Source organism: Peromyscus maniculatus, chromosome 1, assembly GCF_049852395.1.
Source record: "Peromyscus maniculatus bairdii isolate BWxNUB_F1_BW_parent chromosome 1, HU_Pman_BW_mat_3.1, whole genome shotgun sequence".
NCBI lineage: Eukaryota > Metazoa > Chordata > Mammalia > Rodentia > Cricetidae > Peromyscus > Peromyscus maniculatus.
Window position 1 is genome coordinate 192,285,487 of NC_134852.1, and position 25,815 is coordinate 192,311,301.

Below are 25,815 nucleotides of genomic sequence, written 5' to 3' on the forward strand. Positions count from 1 at the left end.
ATACACGTGATTGTGAATTATTTATTTATCTGTTTTTCGTGGTAGGAATTTATCTGTTTTACATGAAATCCATCTTAATAGCTTAGGTTTAGATTCATGTGAGTACCAGGAATATTAACAGTGTTATAGAGAATATATAATGGCAGATATATTTGTGCAGTGACTTCAGAGACTGCAAAAAAGAGAACTGATGTCCCTGGGCAATGAGAGAACAGAAGCTGTGAGAAGAGGAAAGGACACAGTGTCCCTGCTGGGAAAGTGGTAAATGTAGGCCTTGGGGTGATTTCATAAAAGAATACAACAGGAGTCAGGCATCTGATCTTCAGGCAGGAATGAAGCAGAGCTGGAAAGGGAGAGGCACTGAAGCAAAACCATTGACCACTGGGGTCGTATCGATGTCCTTTGGGTGGACCAGAGATTTCAGCTTGAAGTTCTGTAAAATGGTGGTCAGGAATAGAAACAGCTCCATGCGGGCCAGGCCTTCTCCTGCACAGCTCCGTTTTCCTGGGGGGGAAAAGAGACAAGAAAAGGTAACCATGCCTTGTACATAAGTGAGTGTGAGATGCCCTGTGTTTGTAACTGTATGGGTGGTTAGATGTATGGATGAATGAGATGTAGCTAGAGTTTTCCTGCCTTACCCACAGTCAGGACAAATCTTTGTCACCCACCAGTTCCACAGCCACTCAGACCCAACCAAGTAAACACAGAGACTTATATTGTTTACAGACTGTATGGCCGTGGCAGGCTTCTTGCTAACTGTTCTTTTATCTTAAATTAACCCATCTTTATAAATCTATACCTTGCCACGTGGCTGGTGGCTTACCGGTGTCTTTACATGCTGCTTGTCCTGGCGGTGGCTGCAGTGTCTCTCTCCCTCAGCCTTCTGCTTCCCAGAATTCTCCTCTCTCCTTGTCCCACCTACTTCCTGCCTGGCCACTGGCCAATCAGTGTTTTATTTATTGACCAATCAGAGCAATTTGACATACAGACCATCCCACAGCACTTCCCCTTTTCTTTTTTTAAAAAGGAAGGTTTTAACTTTTACACATCTCCAATGCCAGCTTAGTATATTTATTTTTCTTTCAGGATAAAGAAAACTTCGCCCATACCCAGCAGGAAGCAATTTTAAGAATACGACACCCACATTCCCAAAGAGGTGGTGTGGGGAGGGTGGTTTTTTGGTCTTTTTAATGGGTTTTGGGTCTGGGATAATTTTCAGTATTTAGGGGGGTTGGTTACAATTATTGTCAAGGGTTAGGAAAAAGGCTAAGCAAAGGAGATTAGATTTAAGGTTCTTGTTTTAAAAAAAAGAAAGAAAGAAAGAAAGAAAAGAAAAAGACAATTACTAGTTTTAAATACTTTACATTGGATTGGATTGTTTTATATTGTATATAAATTTGAAACTGATATTGTTAGAAAATGCTATATGTATATTTATAATTGTATTTATACCATCATTTAAAAATGTAATGCAAATTTCTGATCCTTGAATGTTATTATTACCAACTATTAGGATATAAAGAAATGAAAGTTAGTAGTTAGACATTACAATAGAACTTGTAGTCATATTAGATATATTTTAAAAATTGAGCAGAGATGTTTTAGACAGGTCATCTTCAAACCCTTCAGAGATCTACAGAATATGGCATTTAAAATGTTTTAATAACTTAGAAAAATTTTCTTTTTTGAGACATGTCAGCTCCTGGCAGTACCAATCTACTTCAGAGAAAATATGGGCATTGAAGAAACTGCATATGGAGTCAACTTTCCTTGTGGCAAAAGTTAGCCACTGGACAACAAAGTATCCTCAAATCAACAGGACAAAATGGACAGACAGAACACGAAACAAGGGACTACTGATTCTTGCCAAAACAAGTGTGGTTATGGCTTTATCAAAAGGCATCTTCTGAGGCCAGGACAATATGGCCCCATTCCTGAAGTGGCCTTTGCATCCAGAAAAGGTATGGTGCCCTTTTCTTCGAAGGCAGCTTAACAGGCAGAGGGCCGATGGCTTCTGTTGTGCAATGGAACAGCAGCTAAAAGCTCATGCCTCTTGAAAGTAGACTGGCATTTAATAGAGGGATGTGGAGAAGAGGGGGATGCTGAGATGAAGCCATATATACACAGCCAAGAAGAATGAACAGCTGAATTAAAAAACTGTCAACAATTTCCAGAATTTAAAATCCTGAATCATGACAGGACACTAGTGGAATTCAGGTGTTTCTGGTACATGGACTGCTCTCCCCAATGTGAGGTTGAACTGTTGACCTTGTGTACATCCTACATCACAAATGAGTCTGTCAGATACACTAAGCCTATAGGCTGAAGATGATGCCCCAACACTTCGGAGAAACCTCAGGTGACTGCCCAGGCAGCTGGCTGTTTCTGTCAACTCACAAAATTTTTTGGAAGTTGCTTGCATGCACTTCCTGTTTTTATTTTTGTTAGCTAATATTATTCCCTACTTGGGTCTCTGAGGGAGTTGAAGATTAGTTAGTTATGGTTGAAGATTAGTTAGTTATAGTTGAAAATTAATTAGGATAGAAAGTGCATTAGATACATCTTGGATTTACCAAAATAGGATAGATAATGGAATTATTTTCTCTGATTTGTCAAATACCTGTTTAGGTATTTATTACTTGTATATATTGTATATAGTTATTGTACTTTTGTATATAGTTTTTCTTTTGTTAGTTATAACCTTTTGCTTTTTTTCTTTTTATTAAAATAGAAAAGGGGAAATGTGGTGGTATTCTAATTGTACTGAAATGTGATTTTGATTGTATGTTAATAAATAAAGTTGCCCGGGGGTCAGAGCTATTAGAGCCATAGACAGAGTGTGGTGGTGGTGGCACACGCCTTTAATCCCATAGATCTCTGTGTGTTCAGGGATACAGCCAGCATTGGAGACATATGCCTTTAAGACCTAGGGGGCTGTACATTCAGACAATGACGAGGCAGTCATGTGTTTGGGTTTACAACCAATGAGAAGGCAGAACAACATACTATAAAAAAAAAAAAAAAAAAAAAAAAAAAAAAACGAACAGACAGGATATAGCTCTCTTTCGGGAAGCTGGGACACCGCAGGCGGAAGGGTGAGATTTTAGCTCTGAGCTCTGACCTCTCGGCTTTCTCTTTTACATTGTTTCTGTGTTTCTTATTTAATAAGATGGTTGGTTACATCAATAATGAGAGGACAATTAGTTAAGCAAATCGACAACAGTGAGTAACATTTAAGTAGCATAAAGTCTTAAGAAATGAATCATACAAAAGTCCTTATCAGCTTGGTTGCTCACATCTGTCATCAGAATATCTGTGAAACTGAAGGATGGTTTATGAGTTATCAAAATAGCCTCAGCACACATGCTGCATGTGTGAAGAGTCAATATTCATGACAAGCATCCTGACTGGTGGAGCAGCAGGAAACTGTGTGATCACCTCATGGTGTGATGCCAGATCTACAAGGATTCCATGATCCCATGTGATCTAATACTTTCTTGCATTCTGAACTAAGAGAAAACATCCTGCTTCAGTAGTTCATTATTTTTTTTAAATAAGTAATCATGTGTATACTGTGTGGGACAATGAGCACGTCAAAGTCAGTTTTCCAGAGAGTCCAGAAGATTGCTCCTGATGTCCTGGAATTAGAGATATAGATGATTGTCAGCTGCCCAAGATGGGCGCTGGCCATTGGACTCAGGTCTGTTGTAATGGCAGCAAGTTATCTTAACTGGCTAGCCATCTCTCCAGCCCATCCTTACCACTGAATAAATGGCCTCCCTCAGCCAAAATTCCAGCAAGGACTGGGAATGTCCTCACAGTGTCTCACCTTCAACTGAGGAGCAATTAGCTATTTATAGCTATTAAGAGACAGAGAACAAGTTTTCATCATGGTTGTGTTTTTCAGGTGTGTTATCAATGCTTGTGAGAATGTCACGGATCCTTGAATTTACTAGAAGCAAAGAGTGTCGTCAGTAGGTTAAAAATAGAGTAGATGAAGATGTGGGAGAGAGTGGTTCTGGGAGTAATGCAATAAGTGGAAGGGAAGTAGTGTGCATGGTTTTCATCAAAAGAAATTGAACACATGTATGAAAATCAAAAACAAATAAAACCATATCTTAAAACGGCAAGCATTTCTTTTCCTGTTCTGTCGAGTTCTTTGAAGCAGGTAGAAAGTAATCAGTTAGTGCCACCACACTCTCATAAAAAACAGAGAGGTAACTGAAATCAATAAACAAAACACCCATCCAACAAAGACAAAATGAGGTGTTGGCACATACTAGTATAGTCTTCTCAGTATGCCTAGATGCCAGTTTAAAATCATATCCAATAGCAACCAGGACAATATGTCTCCACCAGAGTCCAGCAACCCTACCACAACAGGACTGAATATTCCAACATAGCTGAAGCACTGGAAAAAGATCTCAAAACAGAGATCCTGTTATATGCAAACACACTGGGGAAAAAAGACATTGTTTTCAACCCAGTGACGCTTGTCAAACTGGATGGCTGGCTGTATGCAGAAGAATCCAAATAGTTCCATACTTACTACCTTGCATAAACTTTACTCCAAATGAAGCAAAGGCCTCAACATAAAACCAGATACACTGAAACTGATGGAAGAGAAAGTGGAAAATAGCCTTGAACTCATTGGCACAGGAGAAGACGTCATGATCAGAACACCATTAACACAGGCACTGAGTTCTACAATTAATAAATGGGACCTGATGAAACTGCAAAGCTTCTGTAAGGCAAAGACATTCAGATGACATGGTAGCCTACAGAATATCAAAAGATTTTTACCAACTCCACATCCAGTCCAGGACTGATATCCAAAATATATAAAATACTCAAGAAACTAGACATAAAAAGACACAAATAATCCAATTAAAAATGGAGTACAGATCTAAACAGAGAATTCGCAATAGAGGAATTTCAAATGGCTGAGAAACACTTAAAGAAAGACATCAAGATCCTTGGTCATCAGAAAAATGCAAATCAAAACTACTTTGGAATTCCATCTTATACCTCTCTGTTGTAGAATATTTGTTTAACTAGGCAAAGATGTGTTACATTTGTTTATGCTGCATTTGTTTAACTATGTAAAAATGTGTTGTATTTACATTAATTTAATAAAATTAACCTGGACTCAGAGAGATGGGGCTAGCAGCTAATTTACAGGAAGTGGTAGGGAGAAGTGCAGTATGTTTTGTTGTTGTTGTTGTTGTTGTTGTTGTTGTTGTTGTTTTAGTTGGGGAGGTGTGGAAGGAGAGAGGCTTTTGAGGACACCAGTAAAGAGAGAAAGTCAGTTTCTTCTCTAACTTTCTGAGCTAACAGGTTTCACCCTAGACTTTGAATCTTGAGTTTTATTAGAATGATAGACATTTAGTTAAAGCTACCTTTAATGGCAGCAACAGAGCTATTGTCTGGGGGAACAGAATTCCCCCCAACCCATGGCCTGAGTGGCCCAGCTGCTGGTAGTTTAAAGCACAGCTACTCTGATGAAGGTAAAACAGCACTTCTCAGAATGACTAAGATCAAGCAACAGCTCATGCTGGTGAGGACATGGAGCAAGAGGAAGATTCAACCTTTGCTGCTGGGCATGCAAAGCTGTACAGCCACTATTGTTGAGTAAAATTAGTTTAAGATGTGTTACATTCATTTATGCTGTGTAATATTTGTTTAATGATGCAAAGATGTATTGCATTCTTTCATTTTGCATTTGTTTAACTCTGTGAAGCTGTTATTTTACCTGTCTAAAACACCTGATTGGTCTAATAAAGAGCCAAATGGCCAATAGCTAGACAGGAGAAGGGATATGTGGGGCTGGCATGCAGAGAGAATAAACAGAAAGTGAAATCTAGGCTAGGGAAGAAGAAGTGAGAGGGAGGAGTGAGAAGAGGAGCAGAGAAAGACACCAGGGGCCAGCTACAGAGTAAGAAGGAAAGAGAGATGTATAGAATAAAGGTAAAAAGCCCAGAGACAAAACATAATTAAAGAGTAATGGGATAATTTAAATTAGAAAAGCTGACTAGAAATAAGCCAAGCTAAGGCTGGGCATTCATAAATTAGAATAAGTCTCCCTGTGATTATTTGGGAGCTGGGTGGCAGGCCCCCTAAGAGTTAAAAAAAAAAAAACTACACACTATGGAAACCAGTGTGGCAGTTCCTCAGAAAGAAGGAATCAATCTACTTCAAGGTCCAGCTGTATATACCACTTGTGCTGGATAGTTTTATATCAGTTTGACTTATGCTAAAATCAAATGAGAAGAGTGAATCTTGATTAAGAAAATGCTTCCATAAGATCTGGCCATGGGCAAGTCTGTAGGGCATTCTCCATTAGTAGTAGATGGCAGAGGGCCCAGGCCATTGTGATTGGTGTAATCTATAAGCTGGAGGCCCTGGATTCTGTAATAAAGCAGGCTGAGCATGGTAGAGGAAGCGAGCCAGTAATTAATACCCCTCTATAGCATATAAGGTGGAAATGTAAGCCAAATAAACCCTTTTTCTCCCCAACCTCCTTTGGTCATGATGTTTATCACAGCGTTAGTAATCCTAACTAAGACACCACTCCTGAACACATATGCAATGGACTCTACACCCTACCACAAAGACACTTACTCAAATATGTTCATTGACGCTCTATTCATAATAGCCAGAAGTTAAAAAGAAAAAAACAGTTTAAATGTCCCTCAACAGAGGAATTGATAAAGAAAATGTGCTACATTTACACAATGGAATATTATTCAGATGTTAAAAACAAAATGATATCAAGAAATTTGGAAGCAAATGGATGGAAGTAGAAAAAGTAATTCTGAGTGAGGTAACCCAGACCCAGAAAGATAAATATGGTCTCAATTCACTCTAAGTACATTAAGTAAATGATAACCAAACTATAACCCATAGACCCAGAGAGATTAGATATAAAGAAAAGTACTAGTGGGGCACACATGAATCTGGGAAGGAGAAATAGAATAGATTTCATGGGTGGACTGGGGATGGGGGGACTCCAACAGAAGGATCGGGTGGGAAAGGAGAGAGACTGCAGGGAGAGACAGATAGAATTGAGGGGCATTTGTGTTGTAATATAGAAACCTAATCAGTAGAAACTTTCTAAAATATATGAAGGTGAAGCTTCCAGTACCAGTACTGGGTTACATCCAATTGAGTTTTTGGCCAAAGGGGTCCCATGTAAATCTCTAAACAACTCAGGCTGTTGCCAAGAAAATAGGTTGCTCTCCACAAACTGACAGCAAGACCCACTGATGAAGACAACACCCACACAACTCATGGAGAGGTTGATGCCTACATATAACCTTCACCCCTCTGTTCTATTGTCTTTGGTACAGGAAGGTACTCTGCAGGCTACCAAAGGAGAAATGTATACACCAGTTCAGCCACAACACCTTTGATCTACAAGGCTATCCTCCCTGCAAAATATGCCAGGGCAATGGTAACATAAATCTTAAGGGAGTAACTAACCAATATTTGATTTGATTTAAGGCCCACTCCACAAAATGGAACCTTGTAGATATAAGTTCTGTCCCACCCAGCCCTACAGCCATTCAGTCTCAAATACACACAGAAGCTTATATTAATTATAAACTGTTTGGCCTATTACTTATAACTAACTAGCTCTTATGCTTAAATTACCCCATAATTCTTGTCCATGTTTAGCCACATGGCTTGGTACCTTTTCTCAGTTTAACATTCTCATCTTACTTCCTCTGTATCCAGCTGAAGACTCTGTCTCTGCCTTTCTTCTTCCCAGAATTCTCCTAGCCTGGTCACCCCACCTATACTTCCTTCCTGGCTACTGGTCAAACAATGCTTTATTAAACCAATAGGAGTGACAAATCTTTACAGTGTACAAGAGCATTATCCCACAGCAGAACCTTTATCTGACACTGCTTTTGTGACCAAGAACCAGAAAAAATATAGCCCAGAGACCTATTGTAAAAACCAAATACTGCTGGTCTTTAAAAATAAAAAAGTAAAAATAAATAAATAAATAAAAATAAAAACAACTCCTAATTATATTCTGCTATACTCATAGATCAGTGCCTTATTTGACAATCATCAGAAAAGCCTCCTCCTATACCAGATAGAAAAAACACAGAGACCCACAACGAGAGAGAGAGAGAGAGAGAGAGAGAGAGAGAGAGAGAGAGACCTAGGGACACTAAGCTCTACATGGATATCTCCATCCAATCTTTCCCCCTCAAAGCTCAAAATTTGATCTTAACACAGCAATCTCATCATCAAGGAAGTCATGCTTCTAATTATTCAAAACTTAGACCCTTGGGAGATACTGTATAAATTCACACAGATCTTCATGTCACTGAAGCCATGGAAATAAATTTCTATTACCTGTTGAGAAAGGCATGAAGTAATCACTTTTCTTAAAGTTTCCATTCCCATCTAGGAAGTGGCCAGGGTCAAACATCTCTGGGTTGGGAAATTCCTTGCTGTCATGCAGCACTGACGACAGTGATGTTACTATGGTTGTTCCCTGCAAACAACAAACACAGAGCCACCCAGGCACAAAGAAATCATGGACCTAAATATGTAAGGGAAATAACCTACTTCACCGTCCAATCCCTAGACAGGGTTAAGTGAAAAGAAGAGCAGGAACATTTCAGCACACAGCATGTAAGGAGCAGGAAGGAGTCTGAGACCCATTCACAGTGATGTAGTTACCATGCCTCCAGTGACATCTGAAGTCAGTACTTGGATGTTTGGTGCTAATTATTCCAAGTTTGTTCTCGATTTCCTCTGATTTGGACATGTGTGTCCCACCATCTGCTGCTTTCTCATAGTTCATCATCTGGTCTTCACAGGTCACATGGATTATGATTGCAACTGAAGTGCATTATTATATGTTTGTATAACAGGAAATCACTCATGAAAGTATACAAACAAAATCTAAAGATTCTGATATGATGGTTTTATATCATTTGCATGTGATTTGTGGTAGATGTAGATATCACATGTCATGTAAAGAAGAGTCTACTCTCATATATAGAATCTGTGTATGTAAACACATACACACTCATGTACACACCCAACAAAAGCAAAAAGGAAACTATTTGTGGGGTGAAGGGTACTGATGAAATGGGACAGGAAAGAGGAGAGATATTAAATATGTCATGATAGTCATGTTCTCTATGCAACAGGTAAATAAAAATTGTTCTGAATATGTATGTAAATAGTTTGTGCTGATGCAAAGTTTTTTCAGTTAATACACATACTGACCCCCTATCACTCCCAAATTTCTCTCCTTTTTTAACTTTTATTGATTCTTTGAGGATTTCACATCATGCAGTCTGACCCTACTTTTCTCTGTGACCTCTTACATCTGTCCTCTGCCCTTTTAACCTCCCCTCAAATCAAAACCAAATTTAAAAGAAAAAAACAAAACAAAAAATAATCTTGTCATGGAAGCTGTAGTGTGGCCCACTGAGTCCATTTCATTCATCTTTACTTGCAAGTGTTCATTGCCAGGAGTCACTGGTCTGGCTAGGGGCCTCTGGCCCCTTCTGCTACATCACTGACAATGGGCTCTTACTGGGCTCCTCTTGGATATCCTGTTGTCCTGTGCCATGGGGATCCCGCTGTTTTGGATCTGTAGGTTTGTCACCTTTACATGCTCTAACAGTTTGTAGATTTGATGGATGTTGGGGTAGGCCAACTCATAGCCTTGGTTCTGGGCCTGGGTAGTAGCTGGATTGGTCAGCCCACTAGCTTTCCCTTATCATCACTACCTGGGCCAGGTAAGCTCTCCATCACTGCCTAGGCTAGTTCACCAAATGCAGCCTACAGCAAGGAGCAGGGCCAGTTCTACTTTCAGACCCTCAGATCTGGGTCCCCCACACTTACATCACCAGTGCCAGCTCTACTGTTTTGCCCAGGCAAGGTACAGGGCCTTCTCTCCTGATGGTTGTGCTGAAATGTGGTGATATTTTATTTGTATGTTAATAAATAAAGTTTGCCTGAAGATCAGAGGACATAGATACCCAGCCATAAACAAAAAGTTAGGTGGTGGTAGCACATGCCCTTAATCTGATCACATGGCAAGCATTCAAGAACACAGCCAAGTGTGGTGAGACACGCCTTTAATCCCAATACCAACCATAGAGACCTGGAGGTCTATACAGACAGGCAGTGATGAGGAAGTGAGGTGGCTGAGCTAAGAGCCAATGAGAAGGCAGAACAGCAAGGCAATAAGGCACAGCTTAGAAAGGAAGAAGCTGGTTCACTTGGGAAGCTACAGCGGTGGCGTGGTAAGCTAAGGTCAACTGGTGGCTCTCACTATTTCTCTGATCTCTATGGTCTTCACCCCTATATTTGGCTCTGTGTTTCTTATTTAATAAGACTGTTTAGAATTTTGTCTACAGCTAGTTCTCACTCTTGTGACCCTGGGGCTAGCTCTCTGACCTGCCACAGACAGCAAGGGGCAGAGCAGGGAGGGCACCTTTCCCTCACCCATGTCACCATATGGTAGACCAGAGGAGTGGAGTCAGCTCTGTTGCTCTCATGCCCTCAGGGCTGGCTCACCTGTATCCCTGACAACAGGAAGCAGAGCCAGCTCTCTAGTGTGCTGCAGCCAGTGAGGGTCAAGGCTAGCTCTCCCACTCTTGCAACCCTGGGGCCAGCTCTCTCACCTGCCACAGGTGGTGATGGGGGAGGGCAGACCAAGAGATGGTGAGGCCAGCTCTCCTGCTCTCATACCCTCAAGGTCAGCTCACCTGCACCCCCAACCACAGGGTCAGCTCTAGTGTGCTGCCCCTAGTGTGCACAGGTGAGGTACACACTTGCGGTGAGGGATGGGACCACTCTTCCTGAGTGCAAGGGTACTGAGTGCAAGGGTGAGATCTCCCCTGAGGGATAGGGCCAGCTTATCTCCTGCTGTATCCAGCAAGGGGCAAGGCCCACCATCCCAGAGGCAGTGCAGGGTGGGGCCTGCTCAGAACAGCATGGTTCCAGTGACCCTTATGCTGACACAGGCCATGGACATCATCACCACAGACCCCAGGTGCCTGGCATGCGCTCAACAAAGCTTTCATGAGACCGCATCCTGTATTTTCATATCAACTGAACTAAACATGTTCTGGTAAAGAAGTTACTCACCAGATTTCTAAGAGAGTAGAGTCAGCCATAAAGTCGTGATTATTTCTGTATCAGGCAGTTCCAGTATGGGAAGGAATACTATTTCAGTTCTCAAGATCCAAAGTGAACAGTCACATCATGAGCCATCAGCCAAGAGATACAGGATTATGAGCTTTAGGCAGATGCAATACTTGCCTCAAGCAAGAGTGTAATCATGGCAAGGGGCGCTAGGACACAGGTCATTCCTGTTTCATTCTTCAGTCTATTGACCATTTAGCTATAAGGACTTAAACTAAATGTTGTTATACTGTGCATAGACCCCAATAATAAGAATCATAAATCATATTTCAGGAAGATCTTTTGGCATATCTTAATCTAATTAAAACATTTTTCAAATTTTCTAAAGACATCATAATTGACAGGAAAAAATTGATAAGAAGTGAAATAAGTATGTGCATTAGATTAGTTGGACCTATTAATTCAGTCATCTCTCTCATAATATTTATGCCAACTTCACCTGTTCTCTGGGAAAGTTTCATGAATCCATACCCTAATTGACTGATATTTGTCTCTGCACCCTTCTAGTTTCTGATTGCTCTCATGTTCCTAATGTCCTGATTCTTTTTTACAAACTTTCAATTTTTGTGAGCATAGAAATAAAAAATCTGATTAATGCTATCTGGAATTCATAAGTCAGTTCAATCATAACATAAACTGAAATAAAAGACAAGAATATAAAAAATATAGATAAACATATTAGCCAGGAAACATCTTGAAATTCCACCACAAAAATTTATAAATAAACCATTATCTGTAATTATTAGAATTATACATAAGTTTGGGTTAAAAAAAAATAAGATCACCCATGATTGAATCAATTGTTTGTATTAACCAGGTCAAAAGAAAGGTGGAAGTTCTAGAAAATGATCATTAGAAAACATGGATTACTCAGTAAATTTCTAAAGAAAATATTTACAAGCTACATTATGGGGGGGATGAAGAAAGCATAAACTAACATATGACATAGCAGCTTTTTGATAAGTTAAAGCATTCAGGATATAAATTATTTCCAATTATTTGGAGATTTTTTTCTCTCAATAAAAATTTCATAAGTGTCTTTAGTAAAATTTAACAGTAAATTGGAAAATACACACAGAAGTATGCATGCAAAAGATTTGTCAAAACAAAATTTGGAAGATGGAGCAGCTGTGGAAGCATCATTACCATGTCGCTGCCTACTGTGGAGCTGCCCTGGAAATCATGGAACAGCATAAGAACCTGCAGCACTGTGTGACTTAGAGGACTGAAATCACACTGTGAACCTGGGGCATCAAGAGCTCAGAAGAGCAGCAGAGAAGAGACAAGCTTACCTTGGGGATAAGGTAGTTCCTGAACTTAATGTCACAGGTCACCGCATGGGGAATGCTGTTAGGGAGAAGATCTATGAATCTCTGGACCTCATGAACCATGGCATCTGTGTAGGGCATCTGGCTCCTGTCCTGCATGCAGGGGCTGCGGTGTCTGCCAACCACACGATCAATCTCTTCCTGGACTTTAGCTGGTTATAAACATGAGAAATGATGGAACAGCAGGAAAGTAGCATGTCTGTCGCAATAAGTCAGGGCCACACATTGCACAACCAAGGTGCCCAGCATTAAGAGTATAAAAGTTGAAAGAACCCCCAATGAATACATTTAGATATATAGAATGCAAAAATATGGATTCACAACATCTTCATACTACATAGCTGCTACTTTGGGTGCATAAGTATATACATGTGTGTTCACGTGTGTGTCAACAAATACACAGATGCATGTTCACATGAGTACACTGCATGTGGAGACAGGATGAAATGTCAGATATTCTTCAGGAGCCATTCCATTTGCCTCCTCACAGGGTCTCAGGGTCTGCAGCTGACCATTTAGGGTAGACCCTCTGCCTGGTGTGCCCCTTAGTTCTGCAGTCTCCACCACTCCAGTGCAAGATTATAGGTATGTTCCACCACAACAAGCATTTTTACATGGATTCAGGGAAAAGTGATGTGTTTGTGACAATAATGCAGTACTACATGGACATGAAGAAAGTGCCTATGCTGCATTGTAAGTGTACATTTCTTACACAGGAATAAACTTATATAAACATAATTTTTATTATGTATACTTATAGCTCTATCATGGAATAGATATCATGCTTCATTATCATATACTAATTATTTACAGCCATAATATCAAATGATATGTAAGATAATTAAACATTTCAAACAATAAAATACAGTACAATTAACCAGATATTATTGTGATTAATAAAAGACATCATAAACAGTCATTAAATGTGTGCATGTACAATTTTAAATCATAATCCAGTTATGTTCCCATTATCTAACAGTGATCAGGGTTAACATCAACAACTACTAGTAAAATATATTCATACTTTAAATAACTGCTTCTTACATACTCAAATATAAACAATATCTATTGAGTTATTGATATCAGAAATGAAAATATAAGTTATACCTACATCCTGTATACAAATGTATAACTACAAAGAGATAATAAAATATGCACATATACAACATAAGTACACACACACACACACAAATATACACTCATGAACCTGTCATTTCCCTAACCATTGATCTTGAGTTATAATACTTAAACCAATATTCATTGTTGGGATAATTGTATTTATATATATATATATATATATATATATATATATATATATATATATATATATACTCTGTATTACAAAAATTACAGTAGTTTTTGTTATTGATATACTTTGTGACTGAAGTATGCCTCTTCTTTTTAGCTTGTAATCGACCCTTTGTGAGTTAGCATTATTTATAATTATTAAAGTGATGCTCCCACTCCAGGAATAAAAGCTCAGTTAATGGGGGAGCCAGATTATACATTTCTCCTCATTTGCTGTTCATGCCTCCAGCATCCATGGGGTAAATACATAATTGAGAGCTTTCTAAATCTGATCCCCAAAACCAATCTGAAACTCTCACCATCTTTCATGGGCTGTGTAGATTTCTAGAGCCCATGACTTCCAAGGACATTGCATTAGACAACAGGATGGAAAACAGCCCCCAGCGTTTCATGAAGAAAGCAAAAGTAGGGTGTAAAATTTATGGGATGTGTGGGGGTTTATTCCTTCATTTTATCAACACTTAAGACACCACAAGCTTCTCTTGAGAATTATGGTGCTGTCTCAGTGTGAATCAGGGATCTCCCTGAAGGATTTTTCCTTCTGTTAGACCTGGTGTTTTGAAATTTCATGACTCTTTGCCTTGCAGTGATGATTTTATTTCATTCCTTCCAATGGATATTTGGAAAGGATTGTCAATGAAGATGGTAAAATACAGAGATCTTTACACTGCATCATTGTCTGGAGATAGATCCAGTTGCTGATATTCATGAAATACGATGGAGAAAGGACCTCTCAGACTCTCCAGGGACTCAGCATACCCAGTTCTCCTCTTTCATCCTACATTATTCTTCCCCTGCCATCCACTAAATGTTCCTGTTCCCATGGCTTCTTGTACTCAGTTTATTTTGAGAATAATTCAGTGTTTTCTTTGTTCGAAACTGCCACCTGCAGGATGTAGGAACTATAGCTAGACAAGCCTCTGGTTTCTATCTGGCTCACATTTAGACTCCTTTAATACAAAAGGGCCCCTTATGTAGAATGGGGAGGGGTTGTTTTTCTTATTTCACAGCAAATCTTCAGCCATATCTGTTATATCATTCTCTTCCAGGCTCCTTTTCCCTCACTCCTCATTACTATTTTGTTTCTGGAATTTGGTGAATACTTCTTACTTGTTTACTGTTGTCTATTTTCCTGCTCTAAATACATTGATTCTCTTTCATAATTATGTTATTTTCATTTCAGTGCCCATTGGACACAGGATATAAGTTGTATTTCACATATGGTGATTAGCTGGTTCAATTTAAAGATAAATTTTTAAAATAATGTTATTTGTAAAACATATTTGGGGCACATTTTTAAAAATTGTTCAACACGCCGGGCGGTGGTGGCGCACGCCTTTAATCCCAGCACTGGGGAGGCAGAGCCAGGTGGATCTCTGTGGGTTCAAGGCCAGCCTGGGCTACAGAGTAAGTTCCAGGAAAGGCTCCAAAGCTACACAGAGAAACCCTGTCTCAAAAACCAAAAAAAAAATTGTTCAACAGAAAATTTATGAAAACTTATAAAATTCTCCTGTCTGTGACTACCTCATCAATGAAAATGCAATTCAAATATACCAAAGAATTAGAATGATTTCCAAGGGGAAAACTTCTTAGGAAAACACATAAAATACTAGGGTCGCTTCTTTTTCTTAGATTAACATATTTACTAGATATTATAGGTTTTTTAATATTTATTCAATTAGTGGTGGGCAGGGTGCAATGGTACATGTGTGGAGGTCAGAGGGTAACTTGCAGGAATTGGTTCACATATGGTAACATGTGGGTCTCCGGGATTGAACTCAGGTCCTCAGGCTTGGCAGTATATGCCTTTCCCCACTGAGCCATCTGACTGTGATATTAAATATTAAAGTCATTAACTAATAGACAAGTATTACAAGAATAATTAGTTTTCATAATTCCATAATTTCAAAATTGCCAACAATTAGCTAATTACACTCTGTCAATATTAACATGAAATCCTTAAGGCACTTTATAAAGCAAATAGTTACATTTTCTTTTTTTAATTTTTTCCTTTCATTGAAAATAGATTTTCCGCTGGGCCGCGGTGGTACACTCCTTTAATCCCAGCACTAGGGAGGCAGAGCCAGGCGGATCTCTGTGAGTTCAAGGCCAGCCTGGTCTATTGAGCGAGTTCCAGGAAAGGCGCAAAGCTACATAGTGAAACCCTGTCTCGGAAAAACCGAAAAAAAAAAAAAAAAAAAAAAAAAAAAAAAAAAAACCAAGGTTTGATAAAGCACAGGAACAAATAGCCAAACGAATGGAAACACATGAACTATGAACCAAAGGCTGAGGGGCCCCCAACTGGATCAGGTCCTCTGAATAGGTGAGACAGTTGATTGGCTTGATCTGTTTGGGAGGCAACTAGGCAGTGGTACCAGGTCCTGGGCTCAGTGCATGAGTTGGCTGTTTGAAACCTGGGACTTATGCAGGGACGCTTGTCTCAGTCTGGGAGGAGGGGACTGGTCCTGCCTGGACTGAGTCTACCAGGTTGATCTCAGTCCTCGGGGGAGGCTTTGTCTTGGAGGAGGTGGGAATAGGGGTTGGCTGGGGGAAAGGGGAGGGGGACAGGATGGGGGGAGAACCGTGGCTGATATGGAGAACTGAATGGTATTGTAAAATAAAATAAAAGGGAAAAAAAAGAAAATAGATTTTCCTTCTCACATATAAATACATCCTGATTAGTTTTCCCTCCCTCTGCTCCTCCCAGCTTCCCCTGCACCTCCTCCCCCATAGAACTACTTCTTATGCTTCAGTGAAGCAAGTTTTCGCCAAATCAGATTTATTAGAAAGAAGAAAGTCAACTGCAAGAATTTGTGTGCTTTAAAGCCAGATGTTGGTGAATACAGGAAAAGAAACAACAGGCTAAAATGTGCCAGTGGTGCCTTCCCCAGATGACATCCAAGGAAACTCAGACCAAGAACCGGGTTTGATGATGTTTCCTAAAGATAGGGTCTTTTCATTTCTCTCACCCTCATCCCTACAAGTTGAGAAACAGAAAATTCAATACTGAGGTGTTGAATAGCAACACTCTGGACACTGGCAGCATCTTCCCATCACCTTACAGGACCACTGTGGGTCACCACCTGAGTCCTCACCTGTGACGTGTGGATGCTTCAGCAGGAGCAGGAGAGCATACCTCAGCGTTGTGCTTGTTGACTCTATCCCAGCACCAAACAGATCAGTCACAATCACTATCAGATTTTCAATTGTGTACTTCAACTGCTGACTGCAGCTTTCCTAAGAATGGTGTTACAAAATTATCTGATAATTTGTTACCGACACATCCAACTACAACAAATGTACAAAATTGCAAAATTTCATATTGTTGATAACACAGAATGTGGACTGTACACTAGTAATGGAAACCAATGTGGCATTTCAGAGCCTGTGATGTAGACAGTCATGTGCAAGCACTGGAAGATGCAATAGTGGTAAGATGGCAATAATGCTTCTCAAAGAATTCTAATGAGTCACTTCTATTTGTACCAATGTTCAAATAAGAAAGCAAATTCTAAGATTCAAGTGGAACTGTGGAGAAATATCTAAACCCCACAAACATGAAAACCTACTGCAGACTACAGCATGAAATTAGCGTGACATTAATACACAGATCAATACCCAAAGAGCTTTGAGGTCCAGATGTGCACAGACTCACATGTGGGCAAAACTGCCTTTCACATGAAATAAAAACTTAAGAATGGAAAAAAAAGATCTTGTAGCTATGAGACTGTATAATGTCTGTTGAGAACTGAAGCTATTTTTCACAAAGGTAAATATGAAATTACAGTTTAATCAGAAGCACCAGTATTGGGATATGCACACAGAAAATGAAAACATGCCATAAAGAAATGCACGCACACATGTTGATAGATAAATAGCTCAAAAGAGTCCGATGGAGAAACAATGCAAAGACACATGAATGATGAATGAGTGCATTGTGGTTCTCATGCTTGTAAATGAAGTTTGCTGTAACAGAAATAAAACAGAAAGAAACTGAACTGAGAGGAACATCCAAGATTTTATAAAGGTGCAAGAAGAAAGAAAGCAAAGCCTCATATACTCTGTCAGAGATCCAAAGGAACATCTATATAGAAGAAAATCACAGTAACAGTTACTAATAAAAATGGAGGAAGGGGAGTGATGATTTAGTGGCTGTGGTTTGTATTGTAGAGCGCTGTAGGATTTTGAAACTAGAGAGTTGATGGTTAACAGTATTTGTGGATACATTAAATACCATCACAGTGCACACAAAATGAGTGACTGACATTACATGTGAGATTTTCCTCTGTTTCTGCAAATGGCCCGTATCCCTACAATTATTGATGGATTAAATGCAATCTCTGTACAAATCACTACCAGCCTCTTTGAAGGAACTGACAAGCTTACCCTACAATTCATATTGGAATTTAAAATATCCAGAATGGTCAAGCAGTCTAGAAAAAGAAAACAGCAAAGTAGAGGGACTCACAAAAATCCTGGATTTTAAATTTTACTAAAACATTTTATTAATGAATAACTTGGTATATTAAACCACTAGCAAGGACAAAAATGATGAATTGAGCAAAACTAATTCCCACAATCAAACCTGCATGTTTATTGTTAATTAATTTTTGGTAAGAGTGCCAAGGAAATTGCATAGAGAAATGTATTTTTCTAATTGCACAGTGATAACTCACTTAAACCTCACAGGATATACAATGGTTACCAATCTCCAACCCCACTGTGGCATATTTATCTGAAATTATACTCAATTAAGATTTATTCTTCTATCCACATACTCTTTCTCATTCCACACCTCTCTCTACATCATTCAGGCCTTTTAAATTTCCAATAGTATCTACAATTGCAAACATATTCAGATCATAGGATGTGCAAGTAATCCACACACTAGATGATGATGCCAATGTTCATGTTTAAGACAGAACAGTTTATTATTTGTGATCAGGTTGAAATTTGTTTCATATTATCTGCCTTTTGTGTTGTCTTTCTACTCTGCTAGATTGTTTTAGCTTTTCTTTTTGGTTTTCAATTTAAAGAACAGGGCCAATGTGCACTTATTAACAAATTCACTTTATTTCTTCTAGGCATAGTCATACACATAATGATATTAAATTGCTTTTCAAATCATATTGGGCTGCTCTTTAGGAATCACTGGTAAATAAGTATTCAATGAACTATAATCTTATAGAATTTATCCAGTAAGTGTATAAATGTATATTAACATGTAATTATCATACATGTATATACATTTACATACAAGTGCATACATGTATATATACCCCTAAGTGTATAAATATATGTTAACACTTTACCTGCCTTCTTTTAATTAGGTAATAATCAATGAAGTCCCGAGGATTTGTAACATCCAGTGATTCTCCATGTTCTTTTATTTTCTTCGAAAAGTAACTTTTCATATAAGAATAATTTTTAAAAAATGTGTTATGGCTTCCTGGACAATAATCAAGCAGGGCAGGAAAAGTATTGCAAACCTACAAAAAATGCAAAAATTTACTAAATGAATACACTGTAATGATCAAATTAAGACACATTTATAGCACACAGCAAGCCTTATTTGCATTTATAGCTTAGATATAAATGTTCTCCTTGAGGAGGTAGGTGGTTTATTTGCATATATAACAACTCTCTATTCTCATAGAGAGATTTGAAGGAGAAATCTCTGCCTAAATGGTCAAAGACCACAGTAAATTTTCCACATTCATCAATCTTTTTAGTGTAAAGCATGTTCATGTCAGATCATTCATTGATGGTTCATATAAATTCTGTTCTACAGGTTTGAAATAGCACGTGATGCAAATTACTCACACTCACACTTTCAGATGACAGTAGAAATTAAGATGGTTGGGTGACCTGATTTACAGTAGAAATCTAGTGCCTGAAGATTTTATTCCTACCAACTAGCTTTTCACACAAAAGGAGTATGTAGAAGTGGGTGGGGCTCAAAAATCATTGGACATCATAGCCCTTAGGGAGTGTGTGTGTGTGTGTGTGTGTGTGTGTGTGTGTGTGTGTGTGTGTGTGTGTAGGACATGCAAGTGATCCATACACTTTCTTCTGGCATACTCACATACAATAAATATTAAATTTATAAAGTAAAATTATATATACATATGTATCACAGTAATTCCTTGTGCAATGGACAGGAGATGCCAATGCAGCACTGGAAAACTCTGTGGAGCTGTTTAAAGTCCAAGCACCATTAAACCATTCATCTTGTCATTTCTACCTGTCACCATGTCAACTAGGATCCCAGCTGATGCATCAAACCACTGGAACTACTCAGTGTTCCCTGGCAAGTTTCACTGCCACAAAGATTCTTCCTCTTCTAAGAGAATAGTCTATCTGAACTAAGATATCCCTACATAGTAATATGATGAGGATGTACATAATTGTGGAAAAGAGGCCAATAAATTTACATAGTAGAAGAATGACCTATGAGTGACTGGCCAACCATTCACTGTAGAAGTGAATACAGTACTCTATAAAAAGAGCACTATGGAATTCAATGGTACAATCAACGTATAGGAAGCTATCAGATTTGAGCCATCCTAACATTTTCCCTTGTCTTTCTACTTGTATAGCAAATGGCTTAGACCTCCCTTCCAGATAATTTTTCCATATTAGGTTAGTCAGAACTGTGGTGTCTGGTCATTTCACTGCTTGGTCCATAATGAATTTGACCTGTGAAAAGAAAGACCATAAATGTGTTCTCAGGAAAAAAGGCTCTTGGCTTCACCTGTAGCCAGGGGGAGCCCAGAATCTTGGTGTTCTCATCCAGTTTTTCCATCAAGTTAAGAAATTCCTGATCTTTATAATCAAAACGATTCTGGAAAACAATGGAGCAGACGACATTGCATGGAGCACAGCCCAGGATGAAGGTGGGATCACAGGGTGAGCCTGGAGAGTTGGGAACAATTGTAAAATGCCATTAAAATATACAAAGACACTTTGCCCTTGTTAACAGGTAAGTTACTTTAGAAGTTTTAAGCAGTGTCTTAATTATTAATATTCTTAACAGCCAATACTCACCTGGTGAAGAGTCAGCCTTAACCTTAACCTTGACTTGGCCTTCATTCTCAGTGGTTAAGTAATGGCAGATCATGTCTACTGTATTGAATTATTAACAGTAACCTCAGCTGGATGCTATTTGTTAAAAAGACTTTTATAAACCTAATGTTCTAATGATCAGACCTGAGTCAATTTTGTCTTTAGACCATATAGAACAGAGAAGGAAACTGAATAGTGGAGATCTGAAATTTTGCTTTTTAATGAGTGTAAGCATCATGCACAATTCCAATAAAGTGTAAATAAATGACAATATTATAGTTACATACAAAAATAAGGAGGAACAGTTTGAAAAGCAGGATATATCATTGTTATGTGGATAAAAGTAATATCAACAACTATAAGTATGACATGATCTGCCTACATAACTAAATGATGTGACAGCCTTTATTTTTTACTTTTTCACCCATTTTTTTGTCAGATAGCCTATTTTTTTATTTTTCACCAATTTTATTGTCAGATAGCCAGAGTTTATTATATAAGTCTTTCAAAATAATGAGATATTACAAGAATAATTTGCAAGTTAGCTCTGGTTGCACAAATACTTGACACAAGAGACTGTCATATAAATATATACATTTTCTTACAAGAATACTTTAATAAAGAAAATAAGCCCCTATATGTCTTAAAGCAAATTTGATTCAGTTTCTTTTTTCAATCCTGCCATCATTCTGGATTCTCTTTTATAATATGTCTGTCACATCCACAAAGCAAATTACACCATGCAGTTGCTTCTCGTTCAGCTACTACTAAGATTCACAGTGCTAAAGGGCTTTAGGCCTCCTTTTCTGATCTTCTCTGAAAGGAAAAAAATTCTATTATTCAGGCTCAAAGGAGTAATTTTTAAAACATTCCTTCAAAATTTGGATGAGATTAACCACCATTCTGAGTGACTGATATTTTAGGGTCTCGCTCAGACTAGACCAGTTGATAGTTTAAACCTGCAATGTCAAGTCAATAAATAGTTCATACACCATGAAGGGAGCCCTGAGAGCAAGGATGAAATACAAGGATTAGGAAAGCTCAAACGATGGATAGTTATTAGAGAACACTCTCAAAGTCAAGGTCTCTCCCAGGCTGGGTGTGGAAGTAGTTGTATAAAATACTGAAGAACTGAAAAAGGCTAATTATTTAGGCCAGTGGTGTCTCATCTCCAAAATGCCAGTGGATACAGAATCTTACATAGACTCTTAATCTGGCTGAACTCAATAGATGACATTCTTCTTATGCTGTGGCTTTAATATATGCTAGTATATAGCCACTTGCCCAGAGCAAGTGATGCTGTGTGCCAGGGGAACAGAATACTGACCATATTTGCCTGGAAACAGGACCCACAAGGGAAGACCTGTGACTTTCAGGCTTTCCTTCCATTGTTTCTGAAAAGCGTGTGCACTTGGCAAAGCATACTGTCTTTATTTATCAGGTAGCATGAATTAACATCAAGGAATTAGAGTGGCATTCTAAAGTTAAGTTCCTGAGGGCTTGGGAATAATATCCAACACCCTTCTGAAGATTCCCATCCAGCTCTAGTCCACCAAGTTTAAAAGCACTTGGGGACTAAGTACAGCCTTTATTTTTAATATCCATCCCAGGCGGGGCGGGAGCAGGTGGGGGGGGACAGAATGAGGAAGCAAATGGAGACTTTCCTTTTCTCATGTTCATGTTTCAACCAATTGATTTTTCTCCTCAAGAAATAAATATTTTGAGCTGGGTGTGGTAGTGCACACCCTTAACTCCAGCACTTCTGAAGTGGAAGTAGGTGGATCTCTGAGTCTGAGGCCAGCCTGGTCTACAGAGTGAGTTCCAGGACAACCAGAGCATTTAAAACTCAAGCAGATAAGACTTCTCATTGCAAGAACTTACTAGGTAAGTAGAATACAATGTATTATCAAAGGAACAGTCATCAATTTTCTAACACAGAAAAGAGTAAATATGAAAATAATGTGCAAAATTAAGATATGTAGGAAAATACTAGAGAGTCAATGAAAACATTTCTCGCTTAGTTAAATGACTCATTAGATAAATTTCCATATATGTAAAATTTTGAATATTGGTGTTGAAACATGGTTTAATAAAAGATATGAATCCAAACACTAAGTGTTTTGTAATAAGAAAAATTGAAAACTTATGAAATCATGCTATAAAAAGAGATACAATAATTGATGAAAATTCTATTACACTCAGGTAAGAAATGAAGACCATACATCACATCGCTGTTATGAAATACTGTGAACATGGACCCTAGGATACACAAGTTAAGCAATGGAGAGCAATGTTGGCCAAAAAAAAATGAACATCAATATCATGTAGTTTAGGTTCCTTAAGGGTATACTCTGTGACATTACCACCATTATCATTGACAATTATTGTCCGGTTAGATGATATGCAATAGGAAAACTACACTTGCGCTAAAGAGAAGGAATAGCTCCATAATGCAATGGAAAATTAGTATGAGACCTATACTCATGACATCTCATTGCAAATAAAAGAAAGTTTTGAATGGAATAAGAACCATGTGACTTAACACAGTCACACTAGACCAGTGGTTCTCAACCTTCCTAATGCTATGACCTTTTAATACAGCTCTTCATGTCATGGTGACCCCCAAACATAACATTATTTTTGTTGCTAATTCATAACTGTAATTTTGCTACTGCTAAGAATCATATTATAAATATTTGTTTCCCAATGGTTGACTCCCAAAGGGGTCACAACCCACAGGTTGAGAACTGCTGTACCAGACCAAGATGTAAAGGTCAGATTATTAACCTGCATTTACCATTGGTTTTCCTCAGTTCCTCCACAAGGCACTGTGCTTCCTCTTGAACACGGTCCTCAATGGTCCTTTTTCCCATGCCCAGATTTCGCAGGGTCATGAGGGAAAAGCGTCTCATGTCTTTCCACATATTTCCATTGCTAAAAACAATTCCTGAACAAAATGGAAAAGAAAATAGAGAGTAGATCCCAGAGACAGAAGAGGGAGCTGGCTGGTGGCAGCCACTGAGTCCCAACATGTGCCTGAGGAGCAAGTATGGATTATATTGTCCATCCTCTGGCTCACTATGGATACTGCCTAGCATACACATAAGCACATGCACACTTACCAAGGCCATTAAGAAGTTTATCCACAGCTGGGAGCCTTCCTCTTCCAGCAAACTCCTCCCCATGATCAATTAGAGCTTCTTTCACTGCCTCATAGCCATGCAACACCACAGTGGGCTGTGTGCCAAAATACAGAGTAAAGACAGGGCCGTAGGCTTTTGAGAACTAGAAACAAGAAAGAAAAGGCAAAAAATTAGAAATAATAATAATAATAATAATGTCACCTCATTCTCCATATAGTCGACCTCATTGAAGCTGACATTATTATTATATTTTAATGTTTTTATTCAGGCAAACTCAGTAGCAAATGTTTTTGATATCTATCATTATGGTCATTTTACTTATGTATTTCTTATAGTGGCCCAGGCAAACACCCGGTCAGTTGATCCACAGATGACTATGAAATCAATTACACTAAGACATTTGCCAGATCTCTTTGTTTCATTTCACAAATAAAAATGAAGTAAAAAAATTCTCCATTAATTTTTCTGGAACCTATTTCAAATGAATAAAAACTCAAAACTGGCAATCTGCTTATTCACTATTGGATGCTTGAGCAATTTATAATCACTTCATACTCATTACAATATGATATTGAGATCAATAGTTGGATGACATCTGTAGGTTCCGCTGTGAAACTCCTTCTGTGGAAAACTAGTGAGCCCTGTGATAAAGAATAGAAATATATCTGAGGTCACCACAAATGATCACATCCAGTTTCCATTTATTGTTACAAAAAAAAATTAGAGTGGGCCCATAGAATCTGAACTAGAGCATCAAACATCTGTAGAATAAACAGATTTTTATCATGCAGTGTTTCTTGCCACAGCATAGGTTTGTATAAACGGAAAATAGATTCTGGGAACTCCTACATATATTAGTCACACACTATATGTATTTCATTTCCTGTGTGAGCCCATGCCCATAAGCATTTACTTCAATCAGACACCAGTCAGTTCTTCAGAATCTAGCATCAATGGTTAATACTAATAACAATAAGTGTCTAAAATTCTGACTTATCGATGAACTATTTGTCAATCTTGACCTTCAGCCAAAAATAATGGAAAATAATTTTTAAAAAAAATATGTGAAGAAGCATAAGAACTTCTAGGAGTTCATGATTTATATTATAAAATGCAATGACTTAGATGTTCATCTACCTGAAACATATTCCTCATTACTGAATTATTGACCAGGACAAGAGACAAAAAGCAGAAGAAACATAAAACTTTAAATAAGTTTTGACTATATGATCAATTTTTAAAAATATATTCTCCAGTATTTCATTGAAAATATTAGATTTATCTCCCTTTTCAAAGTACTAGAAGAGCATAAAGCATACTTACATTGGTAAAGGATTGCTGGATATTCTTCATATCTATCTGGAGGAAATTGCCAATAATTGGGAGAGGGGTGGGGCCAGGAGGGAGCTTTCTTCTCTCAGAGCTCTGTCTCCAGAGTGAGAGGAGAAGCAGACAGGAGAGACTGAGCACCAAGACTATGACTGGATCCATGGAGACCCTTCTCACTGACACAGGTGTGATCAGACTGCACAGAGCTTTTATCATGCAGCTGCAGAATCAACATGTTGTACTTTGTGGCTTCATTGACTCGTCAACTAGACAATGTTTAATCTCTCATCCAAGTAAACTTTGACCTAGTGATAAGACAACCCCAGTTCCTCTTTAACCTCATCCTTTTGTCAGGTTTGCTCATGAGAATATTGGGCTTAATTCTATTGAGTGGTAACCAAATACTCTGGATTTTGTAAGACAAATTGCTAAACGGTCTTATTAATAAAGCCCTG

At 38.4% G+C, this 25,815-nt stretch overlaps 1 protein-coding gene across 2 annotated transcripts; it reads right to left on the reverse strand.

Annotated features, from left to right (window-relative positions):
• Position 1: 1 nt before the first annotated feature.
• LOC102926095 (cytochrome P450 2C29) lies at positions 2–25,621 on the reverse strand. Of its 2 annotated transcripts, XM_042263155.2 has the most exons (9): positions 25,355–25,621; positions 24,011–24,173; positions 23,686–23,835; positions 20,578–20,738; positions 19,136–19,312; positions 16,919–17,060; positions 12,480–12,667; positions 8,371–8,512; positions 2–504 (listed from the first exon to the last, which is right to left on the reverse strand). In XM_042263155.2, the coding sequence occupies exons 1-9, from the start codon at positions 25,574–25,576 to the stop codon at positions 323–325; spliced, it is 1,527 nt and encodes a 508-aa protein (XP_042119089.2). In that variant the 5' UTR covers positions 25,577–25,621; the 3' UTR covers positions 2–322. The 2 variants fall into 2 exon arrangements, with proteins under 2 accessions (XP_042119089.2, XP_042119117.2); XM_042263183.2 differs by lacking the exon at positions 8,371–8,512 and having other exon boundaries at positions 25,355–25,598.
• Between the last annotated feature and the right edge of the window lie 194 nt (positions 25,622–25,815).

What these genes read in the sequence shown, in the direction of transcription:
- LOC102926095 (XM_042263155.2), bottom strand. Translation starts at nt 25,576, where the DNA reads ATGATAAAAGCTCTGTGCAGTCTGATCACACCTGTGTCAGTGAGAAGG. An exon ending in TGGGCTCCCCCTGGCTACAG is followed by an intron (nt 19,313 to 20,577) that starts GTGAAGCCAAGA and finishes CATTTTTTGTAG; the next exon opens with GTTTGCAATACTTTTCCTGC. An exon ending in GGAACTACCTTATCCCCAAG is followed by an intron (nt 8,513 to 12,479) that starts GTAAGCTTGTCT and finishes TGTTGTTTGCAG; the next exon opens with GGAACAACCATAGTAACATC.